The sequence below is a fragment of the Notothenia rossii genome, assembly GCF_949606895.1.
Source record: "Notothenia rossii genome assembly, chromosome: 8".
In the NCBI taxonomy this organism is placed as follows: Eukaryota; Metazoa; Chordata; class Actinopteri; order Perciformes; family Nototheniidae; genus Notothenia; species Notothenia rossii.
The window spans coordinates 54,403,342-54,427,825 of NC_136906.1; the positions used below are offsets into that span (position 1 = coordinate 54,403,342).

The 24,484-nt window shown below is 44.2% G+C and overlaps 1 protein-coding gene and 1 long non-coding RNA gene across 4 annotated transcripts; both read right to left on the reverse strand.

The window, feature by feature from the left end:
* Positions 1-8,639: 8,639 nt before the first annotated feature.
* On the reverse strand, positions 8,640-12,296 carry LOC307016113 (THAP domain-containing protein 5-like). 3 transcript variants are annotated; one of them, XM_079645143.1, is made up of 4 exons: positions 11,053-12,296; positions 10,591-10,682; positions 9,749-9,941; positions 8,640-9,577 (listed from the first exon to the last, which is right to left on the reverse strand). In XM_079645143.1, exons 2-4 carry the CDS (start codon positions 10,668-10,670, stop codon positions 9,260-9,262), a joined length of 591 nt encoding a protein of 196 aa, XP_079501269.1. In that variant the 5' UTR covers positions 10,671-10,682; positions 11,053-12,296; the 3' UTR covers positions 8,640-9,259. The 3 variants fall into 3 exon arrangements, with proteins under 3 accessions (XP_079501269.1, XP_079501271.1, XP_079501270.1); XM_079645145.1 differs by lacking the exon at positions 10,591-10,682 and having other exon boundaries at positions 11,053-11,078; XM_079645144.1 differs by lacking the exon at positions 11,053-12,296 and having other exon boundaries at positions 10,591-10,701.
* Positions 12,297-15,151: 2,855 nt separating this feature from the next.
* Positions 15,152-22,944, reverse strand: LOC307017265. Its single transcript, XR_013802102.1, has 2 exons — positions 22,701-22,944; positions 15,152-15,285 (listed from the first exon to the last, which is right to left on the reverse strand). It is a non-coding gene; the product is annotated as an uncharacterized lncRNA (long non-coding RNA).
* Between the last annotated feature and the right edge of the window lie 1,540 nt (positions 22,945-24,484).

Consider the following 24,484-nt stretch of genomic DNA (forward strand, 5'->3'; position numbering starts at 1 on the left):
AAAAAAAATAAATAGCCTAACATCCAGGGGAGATATGATTAGTGAGTAAACAAACGGTAAAGGGCAGAAAGTCTGATGCGCATTTGATCATCTTGAATAACTTATAATCACAACGAGAACAGTTTGCAGAGCTGTGCTTCATTGACATAAGTCCAGCCATGCGTCACGCCTCTTTTAAACATCACTGCTGGCTGAAATAGTCTCCGGAGAATACATCAGTGTACCCTCGGTTATAGCTCCTCCAGAGAGACTCCTCTCTCCTCTCTCCTCTACATCTTTGTACCCTCGGTTATAGCTCCTCCAGAGAGACTCCTCTCTCCTCTAAATCAGTGTATCCTCGGTTACGGCACCTCCAGACAGCCTCCTCGAAAATCGATCCTCGACGAGCCTTTAGAGACATTTGTTTTCCTTCGAGACGGCGCGCCGACATCCGTTTCCGGGTCGCTGCCGGAGGACCTGGGAGTCTGGGACGCGAAAATGATAGAAATCACAAACGGCTAATTTCCCAAGACTCGCTTGCGTCTGCTTGACGCTGGGACGACCGGCTGCCCTCCCCGACAGGCGCACGGACGCGAGGGCCCGCTCATCACTGCGCGCACATGTGCGACCGCAGTTTTAATATATCCTTATATAACTGAAGTCCAATTGTAATTACTGAATGTAGGTCCAAAACACAATTTGTCTGGAATAAAACACATTTTCTTTTAGTGTAGAGAGGAAGAATACTACTGCCTTAGGGCAGGAAAAAATGCAGGGTGCTAAACTTATTTGAGAAACACAAAACAATAATTTGTTGTCATGGTTGTTAATAATGTAGATACAAGGTGAAAATAAGGACAGCAATTATAATTGGGCAAAAATATCAACGGCTATTTGCTGTTGTTTTTAACAAGAAACTTGCAGTTTATTTATTGCTAGGTTTCTTGAAATATATACAACTCATATCAGTCCAGTTAACATTGAGCTTTTAATAACAGCTGGTTAGGTTAGCTTAGCTTAATTTAACTTTTTGGATTCTCCACTTTTTCTCTTGCAACCTCACAGTGAGGTACTATTAGGGGTTTGTCCTTTATCTAAGGACAGACGTATTGTATAATGTACAGATTGTAAAGCCCAATAAATCAATTCATTTTTAGTGATATTTGGCTATAAATTAAATGTAACTGATGAATAGAATTGATTAATTATTTGTAATGAATTAAAAACCAATATATACATGTTTTTTACTACTGCCCCTGCAAATATGCATGCATAGTTCCATCACATATATACTTTTCAGTTTTATAATCCCAACAAAAAAAGATCTCAAGATCATTGAAGTATACAAACAATTATCAGAAACAACTATAACCCATAAATCCCTTTTTTCGGTAAACCATTGCATTTACCTAAACATAAAAATGTAAAAGGTGTGTAATGATAACTTTAAAAACATTATTTATACAGCACATTTCAAAATGATTGTATCGAAAACTTTTTAAAAACTATTTAGTGAAAACAAATAAAACATGGATGAAGAGAAACCCGAGTATTGCATCATTACTTAAAAGCTTTAATAACACGGTGAGTTTTTAGAATGGATTTAAAATATTTCACTGATTCTGCCAGCCTCAGATTCCTGGAGCGCTCAGAGCTCTGATTGAGAGGAGTTTTTAGCCTGGTTTAGGGAACAGCCAGCTGAGCCCTACCCGAGAATCTGTCAGGGAATAACACCTCAAGGTAATCAAGAGCCAGACCTGTTAGTTAATAATTCTTTCTTTACTCCTAAGATATTTAACCTTTTCGCCTGTTGACGTTTAAAACCAAGCCTGACTCTGTTATCTCCTTTAAGGAATGTGCTGCTGTACTTATATGTGGATATTCTCAGTTTATGACCGGTCAACTCTCGGTCACAGAGCCTGAGAGTCAGGCAAGTGATTCAGTGTCTCCAGATGTTGGGGCTATCTCCAGTGTTCCCAGAACGTTTACTTTGTTTCCCCCAATATGTTGATTAGCTAGTTAAAAGGTCTATTGAGAGAGAGGCTGGGCAAAATTGATGTGGCAACCCACCCGTGCAGTCAGAACCTCTGGCTGCTGTGACTTGTGATGTGAAATTCTCCGGCCGATACTTGTAATAAACCACCAGTGTTTGACATCAAAGCTCCAACTCTCCTCGTGTCTCTCTGAGTCCTGACTCTCCATTGTTGCAGAAGTTTCCCTTACAAGACCGTTAAAAGCTTTAAAAGTAATCAGTCAAATCTTAAAATCAATTCTAAAACAGACAGGTAACCAGTGAAGAGAGATTAAAACAGGGGTGATGTGGTCTAGCCTTCTGGTGTTTGTTTAATTATGTAGAAGTTGAAGGCTAGATATACACTTTTGGCTTCATCCAGAGTAGGGAGTTATAGCAATCCAGACGTGAAGAGATAAAGGCGTGGCTGACTGTTTCCAACTCAGACCGGGAGACGATGGACTTGACTTCTGAAATGATACGTTACTGATCAAAACATGATTGAATAACTCTTGTGATTTGTTGATTAAAGAGAGGTCGCTATCAATCATCACACCAAGGTTAATTTCTACAGGTTTTATTTTTGAGGACAGGGAGCCGAGATGTATGTGCGGAGATGATTCAAAGTCTGTTCATTTCTCAGGTACACCCACAAACCAGCTTTGGTTCTGTTGTTCTGTAGCAGGTGAGTCATCCACTTATCCCAATGTCATTGGTTCCATCCTCCTCTGTATCCTTGCTCCTGATGCTTTAACTCCTGCATAGTGGCTGGCTTTTAATAGTGTGTACGTTTTTGAAAAAGTGCTGTATAAAGTCAGCACTTACAAAATCTAAACTTAATCCACAGTCCATTCCTGTCATCAGTGGAATGTTTTCATTAGTCAGCAATTTATTTAACCAAATACTGTACTGTATAGTTGTCTCGATTGACTTACATCGAAAAAAATATTCAATCAATTCCGAGAGTCAGATAAATGTATTTTCCTCTATTATGTTGGTGTCAGGATTGGGGAGTAATGGATTACATGTCATGAGCATATACGTAATCAGGATATCAAAAAAAAGTAACTGTATTTGATTAAAATTACATACAAAAAATAAAGTAAAAGTAATCAGTTTACTGGTACATTTCACAAGAAAAATAGAGATTAGCAGGATTACAGTATTACAATACAATTTGAAATAAAGATCAATATATTATAGGTATTTTCAGGGCTGATGCGGAACAGGTTAAAAACGAATCAACCCAAAACAGATAATCAAAATAGGCGGGACAAGGCACAAAGACATGATGTAAAACACATCTTCAAAATAGATCCAGAAACAGATAACCTAAAAATGAATATCATGACAGACTTGTTCCCTTGTCTCTGCCCCCCGGCCCCATGTGTAGATTATAGGGTATGGGTGTTACTGAGTGTCTCTCAAAGATTCAGCGGTCAAGTGTTGCGTGTTGCTGTCCATTGACTGATCGACTGATTTACTGACAGACAGGCATTACACAGGAGTAAACAATACACAGTAAGTAATACTAATAACGCTTTATTTATATAGCACATTTCATACACCAGGTGCAGCTCAAAGTGCTTTGACAAATTGGCACACATTACCAATTAAAGCAGAAGTTCACCTCAGATCAGATGGTGAGACCTTTTGGAAACATACAGCATAACAACATAATATAACAGTTTGACAGTTTAAGAGACACAAGGAGGTAAATTGTAAAATGAAAAATAAAGGAAGATATAGGACAAAATGAATAGATACAATAAAATATAAAAACCTATAAAATACAATTATTATAAAAGCGTAATTTTTATTTAAGGTTAAACGCTTAAAATACCTACTTAAAAGGGAATGTTGCGAATACAACGGTTACATAAAATTATGTAAGTAAAAACCCGTAAAATCTATGAAAAATAAATATAACAATAAATTAATAGTAAAAACTAAATTCGGTTTGAAAGGGGGGTGTCGCTAATAAAAAGCTGATATAAAAAGAGATGTGGCTTTTGTTTAAAAATGTCCTCTGAGTTGACCTCTTATGACCTCTCCTTGACTAGAAGAGAAGATTCAATTAACAATCACATCGAATCAGTGAGCACTTTAACATTGGTCTTACCTATCCAGAGCCCATGATGGACATGTGAGGCACAATGGCAGCTGTCAATCTTACAGATCTACAGTGAAGGTGAAAGGTCTTCTGAAGGACAGAGACTGGAGGCAGCAGTTCTTCAGACGTGCTTCAAGGCAACACTTGAGACATTGTCTGGGTGATAAACCCCAGAGGACGTCTGCTGGTACAGATTTAGGTTGTGTTGCACTCTTTCCAGACGTGTGGGTTACCCATTAATACACACTGTCCTGCTTTTGGAATCCTCAGGAGGGAGGAGCCGATCACAAACCTCTTAACTGATCTTAACGTCCCTTTGTTGCCTAAAAAATAGGCCAGAAAAGGTGACTCAGAAAAGGTGAGTCGGCAAAGTTTTAAAATGTCCATCTGGTCAGGTTGTCTGTTGAGCATAATTAATGTATTCTCTCAAGTGTCCTGGAAAACTCATTTACACACCAATATATATCTAATGCTGGCGAAGACTATAGCCAACATAAGCCTGCTTTCGCCACCCCCCCCTTCTCTTCTTCTGTAGTCCCCAGGTTATATAATGATAGAGGGTCTCCCATCCCACCCCATTCTCTATAAGCAGTTTATGAGAAATAAAGGATGCTCTATCATTTAATTAGCTAATTCAAAAATGTCAAATGAATCATGCTAACCCGGCCTGACACGATCTACGTTCTACATGTCTCAGAGCACCAACACAATTAAAACAGAGAAGAAGAAATAAAGGATTACTTCATGAACTCAAAGAGCGTCTGGGCTTCACGGGGAGTTCATCTCGGATCCGTCTTAATGCCCATGTGTGTGATGCAATAATGTGTTTTAAGGGGCAGCAGGGGGGACCATTGCCCTAGCCCTTTATCCTGATAGCACCCGAGTGTCCACTTCCACTCCACTCACGCACACTTAAACATATTCTCATTGATGGTTTTGACAAAAATAAATGATTATAAGCATAATGAGTTTTTAATGTATTGAGCTGAAGACAGAGATCATATCATTGGTTGCAGGGCAGTTTGCATAACTCGATTAAAAAGTAAACATTGATATATGCTTACTTCTGGAAAACAAATACGTGTTTATTTTCTTGCAGTGAAGAGAATATTATAAAATAATATGTAGTTCCTCCCTAGAGTTAAAGGATTTGTTTAAGGGGCCCTCTTATGCTTTTTGGGGGTTTTCCTCTGTAGGTTGTTGTGCATGTAAATAGCCTGCAAAAGGCTCTGGTTTCAGACAGAGGGTGAAAAGAGGTGCTGCAGCACAGGCAGTATGAGAACAATAAAGAGCTTTTTGAACATTAAAACATGGAAAAAAAGTCACAGTTGAGGCACAAAATACAAATATGAAAAATGTGCACTTGCATTTGCATAATAGGGCCACTTAGTTTGTTTGGCATGTTCAAGTGTAATTTTAATATCAGGACTGCACATCGTAATCAAAATGTAATGTTATTTTCTGTTATCTTAGTGATTACAGGACAAGTGAAGTGTGGAGTTTTTTGTGTGTGCATGCATGTGTATGTGTTTCTTGTTTTTGATTCGAACAACGGCTGTGCAAATGGTGTAAGGCTAGGGGTAATACAAGCCAGATTCAAAATCAGATTACTTTATTGTCCATTAAATGTACATAACATGGAAATGTGTCTTTAGCATGGTCAAATAAAACAACACTCCTCATGCAGCACAACACAATACAGTTCTGACGCAATACAAAATAAATGTACACGGTGACTTTTACAAGTCTAAAAGTGACCGTGGCAGTCATAAGTATGTGGGTTGTTCTTCCACTGCCGTGTAGACCATCAAAAATATCTAATGCAATATCTCTTGAATACATATTGTACATATACTATACATTTTGTATTTCGTGTATGGGTAAAACTGTCAGTCACAGAACATACAATCAAAGGGCAGGCCCAAAATGCATGCTTTGCAGTGGCGTGACTGGTCAGGAAAAAATATCCCAAACCGATGTGCAGAACCTTTAAAAATGTTTTATATTTTGCCTGATCTCTTTCCCAGACCAGAGTGGAGGCTTATGTGTTGGCGGTAGGGGTTTCACAACTACCAATATTTACTAGTCGACACGTTTTTCAAAATAGCAGTCGACTAGTCGACTAGTCGTTACGTCATAATAAAGACACACAAAGAGAGGTGTACAACTGTATTTTATATTGGAACTCATACAGTAACATTAAACACTGCATTTTAATTTGTGTTACATGGCTGAGTAAATAACAAACAGTAACTGGACTCACCAAAATCGACAGCAAAAAACTCTTGTTTACATAAATGCCACGTAAATCCAGTGCGCAACACTTCGCTGTCCTCCACGATAGCGTCCACCTTTCCATATTTTTGGTTTGGTTTGGTTTGAACACCAACGCATCGACATGTGAGGGAAGGAGGCTTGACCGCTTTCGGGTGACAGTGTTGCCTGCCAGGGAAAAAACCCTCTCATTCGGGGTGCTTGTGGCTGGAATAGCCAGGTAGCTCCTCGAAAGCGGGGGAAGCGGTGCAGGTTTTCTGCCCACCACTCCAGTGGATTATCCATTGTGGGGATATGCGGTGTCCGCTGGCATTAATCCCGTAGCTCATCATCTGCATCACTGTTGACCCGTGTTTTCTTGCTGTTCGTTTGCCTCTATTCAGTGCTGACGCCGGTCCGTTGCTCACTGGTGCTAGCATTACTGCTAGTGCTAGCTGTCGGCAGCGGGTGTTTCATCTTCAGATGGTTGCGCATAGCTATGCATTTGTATTGTACTTCAGTACAGCTGTACACAACTGACACTTCACTGTGGAGTTGGTTACATCTTCGTTGAAGTACTGCCATAAATAAGAATGTCGGACGTGTTTTGGAGCATTTTGAAGCACCTCATTTACCTCCATTTTTTTCACGACTAGTTGACTAGGGCCTACAGCGCCGACTAGAGGTAAAGGTAGTCGACTAGTCGATTAGTTGGTGAAACCCCTAGTTTGCGGCCAACATTGCAGATGCTACACATGTCCAGATTTTGAAATATACATCCATGATACTCTGCCTCCACCCTAATACAAGAGGCGAGTTGCATTCTGTTTGTGCTTTAAAAATGAAGCTATTTCTGGCCCTACAGTGAAATAATAAATGTGCAGAGCCTTAACTGTTGCCGATGAATCACTAAGATGTATTGCAGTTTTGCCCTGCAGCTATTTTAGTGTGTTAAAAGTGTAACATCTGCTGTGGGGAGCGAAAAAGCTGACGGAAAATCTGTTCAGCTGGGGAGGCTTTTATTGTTGGCTTTCAATATTCCCAACTGGTTCATGATGAAGTGGTATGAGTGCTGTAGAGATGATGCAGTGAACTGAAATATGCCACATCAGTCATCATGATTCCAGGGATGTTAGTGGAACACAATGCTAAATTGGTTGTGTACTGCTGAGATGCAAATATTTATTTCATTGATTTGATCAGTCTGGAGGTGAGGTTCAGATATATTTAGCAAACTATTTTCAGATGGATCAGTTCTTGTAACTGCATTTGTTCTATCTCACACAGGCTCCGCCCTCTACTGGACTCTATGGGTACTACCATAGATATATTTAAACATTTGATGACTCACCCGCGCTGCTGGCCAATGGAGACCGACGTTGCCACATGGCCGCCATCTTGCTACAGGCAGTGCTCTCATTCCTAACATTATGGTTTACTATTTAAATAACCATAGCTTGCTCAATTTTCAAAAAAGATTCAAACATCAAAGATGTAGTTATGATACTGCATACTTGTAATCATGGACTTTCTTATGAAAAATAACATTAAGCAGATAAAGCAATAGCTATACACACACACACTCACAAGGTATTTATATTAAATATTTGCCGGTGTATATATTTCCATTTATTTTATTATATTGTTAATATTTAAAATAAATTATAAAATTCAAATATATTTATATTTTATATATAAAAATCGGTCTCATGTTACCACTCTGTAAGCCAAGAGTTGTTAATTTAGCAATGCCTTAGCTTGAAGAACAGGGAAATAACTAATGAAAATAGCATGGTGGTATATTATTTAGATATTCACACCTTTATCAGAAGAACCAAACCAACATAGAATGAGCTCACAGACAGGCCAGTTCTGTCTCATTTATCACAATTATTTTTGACATCAGATCTTCATATCGTCCTAGTTTTGTATTTAGTTTCTAGATTTGTAAACAAATCCAGAACCTTTGAAATACGTTACCACTTCACAGCACGGTGCGCTGAGTTCTTGTAGTCGAAAAAAGCCCAAGACTAATATAAACTGTACCTTGTGTCCTTTTGTGTCCTTCTGTAGTCCATTTACTGTTGTTTGTCTTGTCTTACCCCAGCTGATATCTCACTAAATCCACAGTTTTAATTGTTCCCTATATTGCCCCTATGCCCTGTAAGGTGTCCTTGGGTGTTATGAAAGGCGGCCCCCCAAAATAAATGTATTATTATTATTATTATTATTATTATTATTATTATTAAGAACAACAACAACTTGGTGTGGTGTGGAGGGGATGTAGGAAGCAGGGGCAGGTGGGGAGAGATGGGGCTTCAAGGTTCAAGGTTATTTTGTTTTAAATGTGTCTTGGAGATAAGGACCAGCTGCACACAATAAAATAAAGTATAACACAAAACCAATAAGACACACGGTGACACATGGCACACCAACAATCAATCATCGTCCAGCCTCAGCTTTGGTATTCTTTCACAATCATACTGACAGACTGAGCAAACATAAACATATGTGGGGAACATACTGCTGCGTATCAGGGCTGCGAAGTGCAGAAAAAGGCAAAGGAGGTAGAGAGATACACATTTTCATATGCTGAAGCAACAGAAAAGAAAAAACACCAAACGGACCCAAGAGATACCTGACATTTTAGTCTAAAAGGAAAGGGTCTGGTTCAACCTCCGTTGACTCTCCAGCTGCAGGTGGAGAGGATGGGTGGGGTTATCCATGATGGACAACAGCCTGTTCAGTGTCCTCCTCTCCACCACAGCTTCAAAGGGGTCCAGCTTGATGCCGATGACAGACCCAGCTTTCCTGATCAGTTTATTGATCCTGCTGGTGTCACCGGCTCTGATGCTGCCCCCCCTGCAGACCGCAACAAAGAAGAGTGCATTGGCCACAACAGACTAGAAGATCTCCAGCATCTTGCTGCACACGTGGAAGGATCTCAGCTTCCTCAGAAAATAGAGTCTGCTCATCCCCTTCTTGTGCACAGTGTTGATCCTCCAGTTCAGCCCATTGTCTAAGTGCACTCCCAGGTATTTGTAGTCCTCCACAACAGCCACATCTTCTCCCAGAATGCACAGGGGTAAAGGAGACGTCCTCACCCTCCTGAAATCAATGACCATCTCTCTGGTCTTGGCCACATTCAGAATACTCACAACATTAGGCTGAGGTTCATCTTCCGCTCTTCTTGAAGTGGTTGTGCTTCTTGTTGCTTCCGGCTAAAATAAACATAATTAAAGACATTTTGAGTGTTTAAAATGTGCTGTAATACACAACACATTATTTATTCCTAAACTTACAGAAAGAAAAACTAAAGTGTGACATTTAATCAAATATTTATATATCAATCTTATACACCTTGAATTCTTGGTAGTCAATGATACACATACCCTTTGAAGATGAGCTGGGAAATTGAATACTGTTGGCACAAAACCATCTTTAAGCCGGACAGTCTGCCCCGTCCTGTCAAAGTCCTCACAACTGAAGTGATCACTGCAGAGCAGTGTCCTGCCACAGGAAACAAAACCGTCCCTTCTTAGGGCAACTTCCCACTGCCTCCTCCTCTCTCCGGTTTTGGGAAACCTTAAAAACATGAGAAAGGTAGCCAGATATATAAATTATTGTCAACATTGTCCTCCCTTCTTTCCTTTAACATTAAGGGTAAGGACAAAAATACACACCAAAATTATCATATTTTTGGGGTAATTGTATGTATGTATGTATTTATGTATGTATGTATGTATGTATGTATGTATGTATGTATGTATGTATGTATGTATGTATGTATGTATGTATGTACTGTATGTACTGTATGTATGTATGTATGTACTGTATGTGCTGTATGTACTGTATGTATGTATGTATGTACGTACGTACGTACGTACGTACGTACGTACGTACGTATGTATGTATGTATGTATGTATGTATGTATGTACTGTATGTACGTACGTACGTACGTACGTATGTATGTATGTATGTATGTGTATGTATACTTTAAGAATAAGATAACCACACTAAGAGTTCTAAAAAAGGTGTCCGAAAGAAACACTAAATAATTATGTAAAGAAATGGTAACAACATATTCTAAAGAGGCTGGGTCAACATCAATCTTGCAATACTATTATCTCACATAGCCCCACTGATCCTGTGTAGCAGGACTTGTAATGTACATACATCCACTAAGTATTTAACGATTATCCTAATTATAGTCATAATATTGTCATATCTTACACGTGAAAGGTGATTCCACGGGTTCTTGTTTGCAGACTGCGGCGATTAGAGCATTCGTAGACTGCACAAAAGTCCGGCATAGTCAGGTACTTCTGTAAACACAAAGCCAGCAATTTCCTGTATCATAATGTATCTAAAATGTAAGATGTGTTTAACAAGCCAAACCACTTGGAAGAAATCATGTGTAACTTAAGTTATGTTTAAAAGAAAGAGCAGTTATGCCTCTCCCACTGGTGTAAAGTTGCTGGGTCAACTTTGTAATACTTGGTCTCACTCACAGCTTCTTGTTATTAGCCAGCGAATAAATACAACCACGGCACATACACAAAGAAAAGCTGTAATTTCAACATGTCCAAGCATCCTGTATCATAGCCATGCTAATAATGTTTATAATAAACCAAACCGTTTGTAAATCAGTCAAGATTTCAGCGATTTAAGAGTATTTTTGTGCAGATCACTCACCTTACAACAGCTACCATAGCGCGTACCAGAGTAGCTGTTGACTGTAGCAAGATTGCGGCCGGTGAGCTACGCTGGAAAATCTCCCATGAGCCATCTAGTGTTTATATATATCTATGGGTACTACTCTCATCAATGATACGCGAGTGTTCTCACACTGAAGTTGTATAAACGTAGCCGGCCAATCAGGGCGAGCCTACCTGGATGCACGCGTAGGCACTAGAGATGTTAAGATTCACCGATTCGCATCGGTGCACCAGCATAAACGTTCAAGATGCGAGTGCACCGGTTGAAAGAGTGCACATCGGCTACAGTTTGGGTTGAACCGGGTTGAACTCGCGATGCATCGATTGCATAGCGTCTTTGCATCGGTAAAAAACCGATTCATTCATATAAAATCCCCTAATCTTGTCAACGCTCAGCAGAGACGATCTTTGATATTTGCTTCGCCACTACGGAGAACGAGAGTCTCAGTTATCAACAACACGGAAGTTGAGGAGAAAGAGAAACACAGCGCACCGAAAAATATCTACAAATCAAACGTTTGGCAACACTTCGGATTGTTCAAGAAAGACGGTGTAATAGTCATTTATGCTATATAGTTGACCGCAGGTCATGGAGAGTAATAAGGTATCCGTAGACCTTTGTATGAGGTATCTTTATTACTTAACAGGTCTACAGCCATGATACATAGATCCGTCCTAGATGCGGACTTGCATACACACAGTATCACTCCGCAGCCGCACCCCATCAGTAACGTCCTGATGGTATATGTGCGCGGCACTATTACTACAGACGGTCAACTTGAAAAATCACTCGCAAATTGTTAACGATGCCGAGCCGCTTTAAAGTACACAAGTAGTACGAGGAACTTAGCGACGCACATAAAGAGGCGACGTGGGGTCTGCGGCTGAAAAGAGAAACCTGAAAGTGAAATATATGAGTTAAATCACTCAGTGAGGTGTTCTGTCAGAGAGAGGTGTTTAGCTTACAGCAGCCTGTGACGGCCAATAATAATTTAAATGTCTTCCTTACTGTAAGCAGTTATGAAATACCTGTTTGTGAAAGGTTATTTGTTTTCTTTATTGTTCAGATAGAAACCGCTGCTTTCTGCTCACTGGTGAGTTAGCCTCTGAATGAGTGTTCAGCACATCAGGCTGGCAGCTGTATGGGCATTGCTCTATGGTAGCTGTTATTTGCACATTGTTAATCATGAGCAATGCATCCTTACATTGTTTAACTGTGAGGTGTTATACAATTGTACTCTGGAGAGCTTTTAAAGGTAAAAAAATAAACGGCATGATGGGATGTGCAGTACCAAATATGTAAAGCACTTTTTTGTTAATGTATGATTTGCTGCATATAAGGCAGAGGTGCCCAGTACGTCGACCGCGGGGGCAATGCTGGTAGATCGCGAGTCATTCATAAAAAAAAAAAATCCAGCTCCGTTAAAATAGACAAAACAGCTTTTGATTCCTCCTCCCTTGGCCTCCCTGCCACTTAATTCAGGAGTTTACTTGATTGACAGAAAAAGCGACCTATTGCTTTCCAGTCTGTTAACCCAGAATGCAAAGCGATACAAAATCAGTCAAGTGCCGGGAGAGACAAACAACAAAATGAGTGCGGGAACGAGCAAAAAGCTAAAGACATACCACATCCACACAGAATGGGAGGGAGAATCTTTTTTTGTGATGTCACATTCAAAGGTTATTTGCCTTATTTGTAAAGCAAGCGTCGCTCTGCCAAAGAAAGGTAACGTGGAGAGGCATTATCGGAGTGTTCACAAGGCATATGACAGCGACTTCCCTCCGAGTAGCGAGTTGAGAAAGAGAAAGGTCATGTATTATTGCTACACAAACATTATCTCTTAGTCTTAGTGTCGCCAACTCGTTTCTAACATGCAAAAAGACAAACAAATGCGTCTATGGTCGGTGTATTTTCTATCTTTCCAATCCAGAAGAGATCTCTCTCTCCCCCGTCTGTTTGCAAGGGGGCGGGGCAGTTTACACACACGCAGCTGCTACATGCAGCAACACACGGAGGAGATGGTGGAGAGAAGCGCTCCAAGGTGTGGTTACATGTTACCCGTCTTGAGGTGGACAATGCTCGTCACCAAAAGTGTTTAGCATGTAAGGGCGGTAACACGAGCAATTTGTCTAAACATTTAGCAAAAGTGCACCACATTCAGACGGAGGAATGCACCGGGTTCGACTGTCTTTCTAGTAGCTCTGTAGCCCCATCCACGAGTAACGTTTCCACGTCAGGTGTTATGTATGCTAGCAGCAACACACGGAGTTAACTACATTATACAAACATGGGTTAATGATTAGACTTAGTAACTGAGTTATTTATTTTTGTTAAAGTTTCAGCTATTCTGTTTACAGTTCTGTCATCACATTATTTAATACGATTTGTTAAAACATTGTTGTTTCTTTTGATGTGAAATATTATTTATTTAATTCAAATAAAAAGCAATGTTAATTTTGTTCACAATTTGTTCAGTTAATTTAATAATATATGTATTTTTGAATCAAGTATTCATCTTTATTGTCTTCATTGTTAGTTTCCACATGCCTAAAACAACCTCAAACTAAATCTAAAAGTTGATGGCTAAATAAGAGCGTTTGAGAAATTGTGCAAGGCACACAGCAGTAGTCCGAATAGTCGATTAATCGTTTCATTAATCTATAGATTAATCGATAATCAAATTAGTCGTTTGTTGCAGCCCTATTGTAGTTATCCCATGTAAAAATAAAACGTGTTATTCAGCAACCCTTGCAATTTGGGATTTTATTTTTGGTTGGTAGACCTCGGTTAGCTGGTCATTTCAAAAGTAGCTCACCAGCCAAAAAAGTGTGGGCACCCCTGATATAAGGAATAAAACAAAAATCCTCTGTTGTATCATATTGAAGTATCATTATTTTTGCATCGTGTTGAATCGCATCGTATCGCCCCGAATCGCATAATGTTGAATCAAATCGTATCGAACTGTATCGCAACAGGGGTGAATCGTATCGTATCGCATCGCCTGGTGTTTCAAAGGTATCGTTAATGTATCGTATCGTGGCAACGTATCGAGATGCGCATCGCATCGGCCTCAGTGATGGAGATGCACATCCCTAGTAGGCACACAGCAGCGCCATAGAAAAGTTACGACAACGGAAGTCCAAAAACGGTTATCGTCACGTGGTTCATGTAGACGAGGATCGTTCCCCGGAAGTTCATGGCGTGCAATGTGAATGCATTGATAACAGGAGATAGAACTACGATTTTTGGTAATTATTAGTGAATAAAGGTTTTGATTTACAATATTTATACAACAAATCGATATGTGTATGTATTTGCATCAATATGTTTTAAAAAATAAATCAGAATTTGCTAATATTAGGATTAGTGTGAACTACTAGTTTACATGTTAGGCTAATAGTGCCTTGGTTAAAGAGCCTGTTGCTGTTTATTTATAGCTTTGAATTCTTTAAAACCAATATTATCTTCTTAAACTTGTATGGTAGTCAGGAGCATCACTTTCTTATGTATATATATTTAGGGAGGGGATCTAAAGGAATGCTTCAAAATTCAGATTAGATTAATTTCTACCATTTTCTTAAATTCATGGTAGTTTCAGTAATCCCATGGTAATTGAGGACACAAGTTATCTAAATGACTAAAGTCATCTTTATGGCTTTCAGAAAGGACAGGAGACCGACAGGTGACTTTCAAAGGACTAGCAGCAGCAGCAGCAGCAGCAGCAGCAGCATGATGATGATGATGTTGAATGTGTTGTTTTAGGAACATCCATTGCAAATACATGGAATTCAATAAACATTGAATAGCATATCATGCAGCTTGTCCGTGTTGACCTGGTTTGCTGTGCTGCCTCCTAGTCGCCACCATGGTTTGCTTTTCTGCCTGGGGATGCTGAAATCGCTCCGAGAAAGGAGAACAAATGTACGGCTTCCCCACTGACACAGAGCGGAGGAAAAAATGGCTGGCTCAAGTCAGCAGGAGCAATTTCACAACCAACAGCAACAAAATATGTGAGGTAATTATATACAAACACTGCATTTGCACTTTTTCACAAAACGAAAACCACACCATTGGGAAAGCTTAATGTTTTGTTTAATACAAAAAAACAGGGAAAGGCTTGAAAAACACTGAGAGTTGAGAATCAGGGTGCAGGGTGAGGGTCTCAGTGCAGGTATTCAGGCTCCATTGAATCCCCCTCTGGTTCTTGTGCTGAAAGAGGGAGTAACAGACAGGAGAAAGGGTTATACACACCTACATATAGCACACCTATTGGATGGGAAATTGCCTTGGGGAGATAAGGTGTGGTCTTTGTTCCCAAATGAAGTTTTATTATTTGTGAGTTTAACAAAGTATGACAAATGGCATCAGTAACAGATGGGATATGAATTTCTATAAAGTTGTCTCACATTCTTGGTCATATTTTATATACAGTATATAATGAGTATAACATGTCCAGTAAGTATAAAGTGTGTTTCCTAATACTGTGTATTCAACCACTATGGTATAGTGCTGGGGTAACCAACGCGGTGCCCGCGGGCACTAAGTCGCCCGCGGGGGGGAAATTGGTCGCACGCGTGCATGTTCTAAAAATAGCACAAGTCACCGTGGAGCTACGTCTAAAAAAATTATTGAATACATTTTTATTTTTAAAATGACAATATTGAATATAACATTTTAAAAGCACACATTTTGTATGTACATAATTATGTAAGTGAAGAAACACACTCCTCAATGTCAGTTTCGGTGATTTATTGACAAGGATGACGACACCCTAAAACAGAATAATGCAGCAAGATAAGCTGACAAAGTATTACATCCATGCAATTCAATCAACACAAATATATACCACGAAACAGAGTATAGTAGTATAATAGTATAATATATATATAGTATAATATATGGTATAATATAATAGTGGAAACAGTCTTACATGAATGAGTGGACGAACGTCTCAACTCGAGGCGGAGTGCATGAACAATGTTTGAACTAAAATGGCCGCTCGGCACTTCCGGGTCAGAGCACGGCATAACCAGGCAGCGACAGCAGTGACACTGCCCTCTAGTGGCCGGCGATAAACTCTTCATCCCCCCCAGACCGGAAAGCTATGGGCCGGAATAGGTTAACGGTCTACATCCCGTATCCAGCTGCCAGACTCGGGCTCGTAACGTGCAGGCGGCCTCCTCAAGCGGCCCGGCCGAGTCGGCTGGGGCAGCGTCGGCGGCGACTGCGGCACCGGGAGCGGTGCACCCAGGAAGGCACCCGTAGGAACAGCGAGGTCAGAGGACGCCCCATCAGCAGGCGTCGGTGGGGAAGCGCCAATAGCCGAGTCGCGGGGCCCGACAGCCGGCCGCTGAGCAATCCCCTGGGGCGTCGCCCAGCCCGGGTGGATAGGTGGGGGCTGATGACCCAGGGCAGCGGGCGGCGGCGACGGCGCAGCCGACTGCTCGCGGGCGCAGGGTGTGGCCGGCGTGTAGGCACGGAGGAACCGCCGGTTGCGCAGTGTCAGACGTCCCGAACCGTCAACCCTGACCCGATACTGGTCGTGGCCCGGCGACTCCACCACGATCCCCGACCTGTCCCATTTGTGGGGGCTCGGGCCTTGCTGGTTCTGGAGGAATACCCTTTCGCCGAGTGCCAATGGGCGGAGCGGTCTCGAGTGAGCCCCCAGAGACTCGGTGGTACGGGACATACGGGTCCGAAGGGCGTCCTCCTTCGCCGCCCATGCCTCGCGCCATAGCAGGCGGATATGCGGGTTCGAGAACTTCTCGAGGCGGTTCACGAAGGAGAGCGAGCCACGAAGTGGGCGGCCGAAGATGATCTGTGCTGGCGAGAGGTCGCAGTCGGGGTCAGGCGTGTTACGCAACTGCAGCATAGCGCGCAGGAAGCGGTCCTGATCAAGGCTGCCCGACGGGCCGGTGTTGGACATCAAGAGGCGCTTAGCAGTCTTAACCGCAACCTCCGCCCTCCCATTCGACTGCGGAAAGCTAACGGAAGACACACGGTGTTCGACGTGCCATAAGCGGAGGAAGTCCTCGGTGTGGCTCGCCTTGAATTCCGGACCACCGTCGCTCGAGAGCTCCTCCGGTACGCCGAAGGTGGCGAAGAACGACCGGAGGTGTTGGACCAGGCCAGCTGAGCCCGCCAGGGCAGTACCCGCCGTAGAGCTCAGGACCTCTACCCAGCCCGAGAGCCGATCCCCGACAACTAGGTAGTGACGGCCCCCATAGTCGAAGAAGTCAGCAAACACCGCCTCGAATGGCGTGGACGGGGGTGGGGACGGCCGGGGGGGTGTAGCCGCCTGTGACGGAGCATTGCGGTTGCAGTCTGCACACCCGTCCCTGGTGGCCTGAATGTCCCCGGACATCCCGGGCCAGTAAACTATGGCTCGGGCATGCTGCCCCATAGCTGAGGTCCCCTGGTGAGCGGCATGGAGATGCCGAAGGACCCTCCCACGGAGGGATGGGGGAACCACGACGCGGTCCCGATAGAGCAGGACGCCGTCCTGGGCGTAGACGGACTCACAGACCGATGACAGACTCGCCAGGGCAGGGTCGTTAACGTCAATCCCACCCTCTTGCTCGATGAGTTGGAGGAGGTGGCCGAGGCATCCATCAGCCGCTGTTTCCCGTGCGAGGAGGGGCCAAGAGACGGCTCCGAGCTCCCGTGCGTCGTCGCGGATGGAGGCCATGAGTGCTGACTCCATGGCGTCAGGCCCGCTCGGCAGCCCCAATGAGAGGCCGTTCGCTGAACCCGAGGGGGAAGGATGCCTCGACGTGGCATCAGCGGCATAGTTGCTCTTGCCAGGCAGATGCACAATGTCGAAGCGCCATGGGAGGGTGCGCTGCTTCAGTCTAAACAGACGCGAGTTTGTGATCTCATCCAGCGTACGGTCGCCAAAGATTTTCACCAACGGCTTATGGTCGGTGACCACGACGAGGTTGTCGGACCCCTGCGTGAAGTACCGCGTCTGTTCCAGGCCCCATGCCACAGCTAGGGCCTCTCCCTCGACGGCTGCATAGCGCTGCTCCGCAGGGGACAGGAAACGCGAGCCCGCGAGGGTGACCCTCCACCCTCCTGGACAGCAGTCCGGTATGCCCGAGGCACAGTGACAATGTTGCTGGAGCAGGAAGTAGCCAATGCCACGCATGGACCAGTCAGGGCGGAGGCAGGTCCGCTTCTGCATGTCGTAGATCTCCACGCCCTCGCGGATGGCCTCCATTATGGCTTGCTTGGACGTCTGGAAGGCCTCCTCCAGAACGGGGGACCATAGGAACGCACAGCGTGGGCTGAGGAACGGCTTAAATGGAGCCATCGTGTCACGCAACTGGGCGTAGTTAGCCACCTGGTTGACAAGGCCGAACCAACTCCTGATGTCCGTCGTGGAGCCTGGGGTGGGGAAGTCCCGGATGGCGTCCAAGTATTTTGGGAGCGGTTCGATGGTAGATTCCGACACCCTGAAGCCAGCGAAGTCGACGCACCTCTCCGCGAACTGAAGCTTGTCCGGATTCAGCACGATCCCCGATCGGCCGACACGCGTCAGGAAGTCGATGGTCCTCCACCAGTGTTGCTCCAGGTCGGTGTCATAGTGGATGGTGTCATCCACACAACGTTCCTTGCGTTCATAGTCCGAGAGGACGGCGTCAAACCGACGGTTGTAGCCATCCCCTGACGACAGGAAACCCTGTGGTGCCCTGGTGTAGCGCCAACGGCCGAAGGGCGTGATGAAGGTAGTGAGGTGGCGATCCGACTCACGCAGGGGAACACTGTGGTAGCCGTTCCAGGCGTCCGTGACGGTCTTCCAGGTGCCCTTCGGGACGCGGCGTGCGAGGTGGAACGGGGACTCAGTGGCGAAGGTCTCACGTTGGCAGAACTTGTTGAGGGGGGAGAGGTCCACGGTCCTGCGGGGGGAACCGTCGTGCTTCCGAGTGACTACCATACGATGGCACCACGTCACCGGCTCGCCGTACGGCACGCGTTCAATGACCCCAAGGGCTTCGTCCCGCAGGAGGTCATCGTGAACCCTCCGCTGCCAGTGTAGAGGCACCGTAGCCGCGGTGTGGCATGCCTTAGGCGTAGCTGCGGGGTCCACGTGCATCTCGATAGGCGGCCCCTCCATGCATGGTAGTGCCCGATGGGGGCAAGTATTGAATGTCGACGAGGCATATCTCCCGAGTAGCCAACCTTTCATCCGGTTATTGTTCTCTGGCGTACAAGGGAACGGCAGTGCTGCGGGGCGCGCCGGGGGGACCGTGCGCTGAGGACATGAGCATTGGGCGTCCCCGGGGTCACTTGGCCCCACGCAGCCGCCGTTGGTTGACCTCGTCGCATTGATGGACAGGGGCTGGACTGGCGTGTCAGCCGTGTCAGGGCTACGCCTGTCCTTGGGCCCCCTTGCAACGTCGTCCGACGGGAAGTTACTGGGCAAGAGGCCGAGGTTGAGCAACGACTCGTAGGAGAGGTACATGGCCCGGACTGAGCTGCTCACATATACCATGGAACGGCAGGATGTAGTACGGCCCCCGCTGCAGGTCGTCGAGAGCCTAGCGAAGAACGCTCCCTCGATGGCTATAGGGGAGCGGTTGGCGGCCAACAGGCTGAGGCTGACGGGTCGCAGGTCGTCCCGCGCGAAACCGCAGGCCAGGAACTCCTCCAGAGACCAAAGGTCCGACTGCGCGCCAGTGTCTGCGACGGCGGATATTCGAGCTCCGTCGGCCGAGCCCCGGTTGCTGGTGCCATCCCTCGGCCCGACTGGCATGTCCATCGAGATGGTGATTAACGCCCGGGGGTGGTCTCTCAGCCTGGCTCGCCTCCATTCGCCCTTGGAGAAGATGTGGTGCTCGAGTATGATAGGTGAAGGCCTGTCGACACAGCCGTGCGACGTAGGGGCGCGGCGTCGGCGAAGGCTCCCGCGACGTCGGCCAGGGCGGGCTCCAGCTTGCACCGACGAGACCTGGGATACCAGCTCCGACCCCATGGCGGCCTGTTGACTGTCGGATGACGGCTGTTGACGCCTCTGTTGTCGGCGGGCCCTGTAGCAGCCGATGCACACCTGGTGAGGCTTAGGGTTCCACCCGCGAGGCCCCTCCGTGAAGACGTTAAAGACGTTCTTACATTCCGGACACGAGGCACGTTTAGCCCCGTCCGCGGGGCTCGGGGCGGGGCTCGCCTGTGGAGTCGTCTTCAAGCGCCGGAATGACGACATGGCTGATAGGGAGGACGACGGGAGAGCGTTACGGGCCATCTCTTTGTTCTCGACGAGTGCAATCACGTCATTAACTGGCTTGACCAGGACGTCAGTTGTCCCTAGCGTCTCGCGGCGTATGTCCGAGTCATAGATGCCATTGAGCAGCACATCGCGGATAATGTGGTCGGTATAGTCCACGTCCTTACCACACTCGCATACCGCATTATATGCGCATGTCTCTGCTTTACCCCGCACTCTGGCAGCGAATGCGCGGAATGTCTCGTCGCGTTCCTGGCGTAACTGAAGTAGTTCGGTGCGCAGGACGCATGTAGCAACTGGGATGACAGCTAGGGAACGCATGACGGTGATCAGGTCTGGCAAGGGTCCGGAAACGGCGTCGGGGACGGCTTTCAACAGGCTGTCTCCAAGTACAGGCCCAGCGCACTGAAACAGCTGGAAGGGGGCCTGTGCGTCCCCTATGCCTGAGCCGGCGCGGAATACATTCCAACGGCGGATGAACACGTTCCATTCCTCTATTGACACGCCCACATCAACTTTGGGCCGATCGAGTCTCGGGCCGTGAGGGGCTGGGGCCTGGGCTGGCGCGGCCATGACAGGCGCTGCGTGCTGGTGGCTACATCCATGAATTGTCAATATAGCAATGACGAGTGCTTCAGACAAGTCATCGGATTTGAACTCGCAGCCGGGGACAGGGCATCCAACAACGACCATGGTGTCGTCATGAAGAAACACACTCCTCAATGTCAGTTTCGGTGATTTATTGACAAGGATGACGACACCCTAAAACAGAATAATGCAGCAAGATAAGCTGACAAAGTATTACATCCATGCAATTCAATCAACACAAATATATACCACGAAACAGAGTATAGTAGTATAATAGTATAATATATATATAGTATAATATATGGTATAATATAATAGTGGAAACAGTCTTACATGAATGAGTGGACGAACGTCTCAACTCGAGGCGGAGTGCATGAACAATGTTTGAACTAAAATGGCCGCTCGGCACTTCCGGGTCAGAGCACGGCATAACCAGGCAGCGACAGCAGTGACACTGCCCTCTAGTGGCCGGCGATAAACTCTTCAGTAAGTGAAATGGAGATTTGGTGCGTGAAATTGAACTCTGACGCCAGATAGGTTCAGAGTTGAACTCCACGCACCAAATCTCCGTTCCACCTTTAGCTGAGACAAGCTAGCATGAGCAGCGACGATCATGGGCCTCATCACACACACACACACACACACACACACACACACACACACACACACACACACACACACACACACACACACACACACACACACACACACACACACACACACACACACACACACACACACACACACACACACACACACACACACACACACACACACACACACACACACACACACACACACAGCAGTGGTGAGGATCTCAGCCTGCCACTGACGTTCAACCAGAAAACATCAGCAGTTAGCAAAACAGAGATCACAGCTCCTCATATCTTTTCAGAAACTGGACAAAAGTTAAACAAGTACAAACCACAGACTTTCTGTGTCATGGCGAATACAGTCGCAGGTTTATTTATGTCTGTAGGCCGTTGTTATGATTGTGGAATGAGCATACTGTATACAACGTTAGCTTAGCCTGATCGACCCAATCTCCATTCAGAAAACAAGCATTTAAAAAGTTTTTTTGGCCTGCCGTCTTGTCTGCAGACTTGTCAAGCATTAATTCATGGTTTTTACTAACCGGTATCAGTATGTTGTTACTTCGGCATCATTTAGAAACGTGTATTACAATTTAATCATTGTAAAATATGTTCATTTTGTTGTAGTTGTAGCTCCCGAGCCAGCGCGTCTTGTTTGAATGATGCGAGTAAACACAGCTGGCAGCAGCGGTGAAACTCGAGCGAAGTCGCGTCCGGTGTGAACGCAGCATTACAACGACCCCTGATAGATCTCGTGAGAATGTGTATAAATATAGATACATTTTCATAACAAAACAATGGGGTTGCTATAGCAATGGTAAATCATTGTTAATAATGATTGTGAAGAATAATCAATATTAACATGTGATCAGACAGTCCTTCACATACCATAAATTAATATGTATTCTGATTATTATTAATAATAATATTATCATTAAAGGTGAACCGTGCAATTATGTTATTCAGGAAGTTCGTATCAAACAAGTAGCCCTTCGTATTACTCAGTACCCTTGAAGTAGCCCTCGGTGACAAAAAGGTTGGTGACCCCTGGTATAGTGTATGGTACTATGGTATAGTATCCTAGTTTAATCTGTTATCTGTAAACGTTCCCTAAATCTACTAATTTAGGGATAATCCACTGACATCCTTTAATACACATGTTAATTTGAATCAGATGTACTGATAATATCCGCAATATAAATCTTTAAACTTCTTCTTACCTTTAAAAGTCCGTCACGAACGGTCTATTATGCTGCAACTCTACAGCTCTGCTAGCCTTGGCGCTAACTTCCGGGGAACGATTGAGAGGCTCCACGATCAAAAGTGTTCCATTGGAGTGAACGGAGATGACGTATCTCTCAGTCTATATGGCGCTGGCACACAGTATATAAGGCGGCTACGCCTCCTGACTGTCATCCTTTTCTCTTCAACGAGCAGGACAACACTGACCTAACAGAGAAAAGTAAAACTTTGAAAGAAGAAGAAAGAAGTTATCATACCTTCATGGAGTCGCCATTTCTAGAGACCCGGGCCTGTCCTTCATGCCCTGGCTTAAGAAATATCAGTTTTTGAGCATGTCATAAGCATGTTTTGTCTTGACTATATTACAAATATATTATAATTAGGGCTGTCAAACGATTAAACATTTTAATCAGATTAATCACAGCTTAAAAATGTATTAATCATGATTAATCAACATTCAAACTATGTCCAAAATATGCCATTTCTTTATGTATATTGTTGTGGGAATGGAAACAATATTTTGTATGTATGTTTATTATAACATTGTTCTGTGTGTCAAAATGAAAGACAGCCCACACACCTATCAATCATCAAACCGTGGGGTCTTAATTCATTAAGTGTTGATTTCTATCAACACGTAATGTTGTATCGATGTATAGAGAGATGTACTACAGCAAAAGTATACTCCGTCGGGACTTCCTGCAACAACACCACGCCGTTGTCTTGATTCTGATTGGCCAGAAGACGTTATCAAAGATGTTCTATTGAGAAGACGATCACTACGTGACAAAAGTTTTCAAAACCGTAGTCGTCGGTATTTCCAGACAAGTGGCTACTGAAATCAATTTTACTAACTGCTGTCTGTGCAATTTACTCCGCGCTAGTTGGCGGACTTTATTTTGCTTAATTTAACATCATTTTTCATGGTGGCTAAGCCATTTCTTGGTATGGCTGTAGCCTACCCCAGCCATACCCTGGCGCTGCCACTGGTGGGATGTATGGGGCGGGCCATTCTGCGCATGTGTTAAATGCGTTAAATATTTTAACGCAATTAATTCAAAAAATTAATTACCGCCGTTGACGCGATGATTTTGACAGCATTATTTATAATAAAATAATATAGTATTTATATTATTTAATTGATTATGATTATTAGTAGAAGTAGTTTATTTGCATTAATTATATTTTAATCTTTTTGAGGCTAGTATTTGGCAGGAAATGCAGACGTATTCACCTGTATACTGCATACTGAACGATATACATGCACATTTACCTCACTGTATAAAAAAGTAACTGAGTTGATAATAATAATAAACAGGAATTATATTTGCAAATTAGCTACTTTGTTTCCAAAACATTTTTTTTTTACATTACATTGCATTTAGCTGACGCTTTTATCCAAAGCGACTTACAGTAAGTACATTCGACCAGGAAGATACAACCTTGAAGAAAACATAATCATATAAGTCAGGGGTGGGGAACCTTTTCCTCTCAAGGGCCATTTCAATTTTTTCAATATCCTCCAAGGGCCGTACAAATGATTGACCTCTGCTTAAAAACACTCAAATCACAGCCCATTCATTTGGCCTTTTTTTCATGCTGTGCAAAGAAAAAGCAACCTCTTAATCCAGATACTGTATCTCACCCTGACTCGTGCATGCATTCACGTGCACGGTTGTGGCATGACCACCAAAACAGAAAGATAGGACACAAGATGTGTGCAAATGTATTTAGTATCCTATCCATGTGGACATGATTTAAG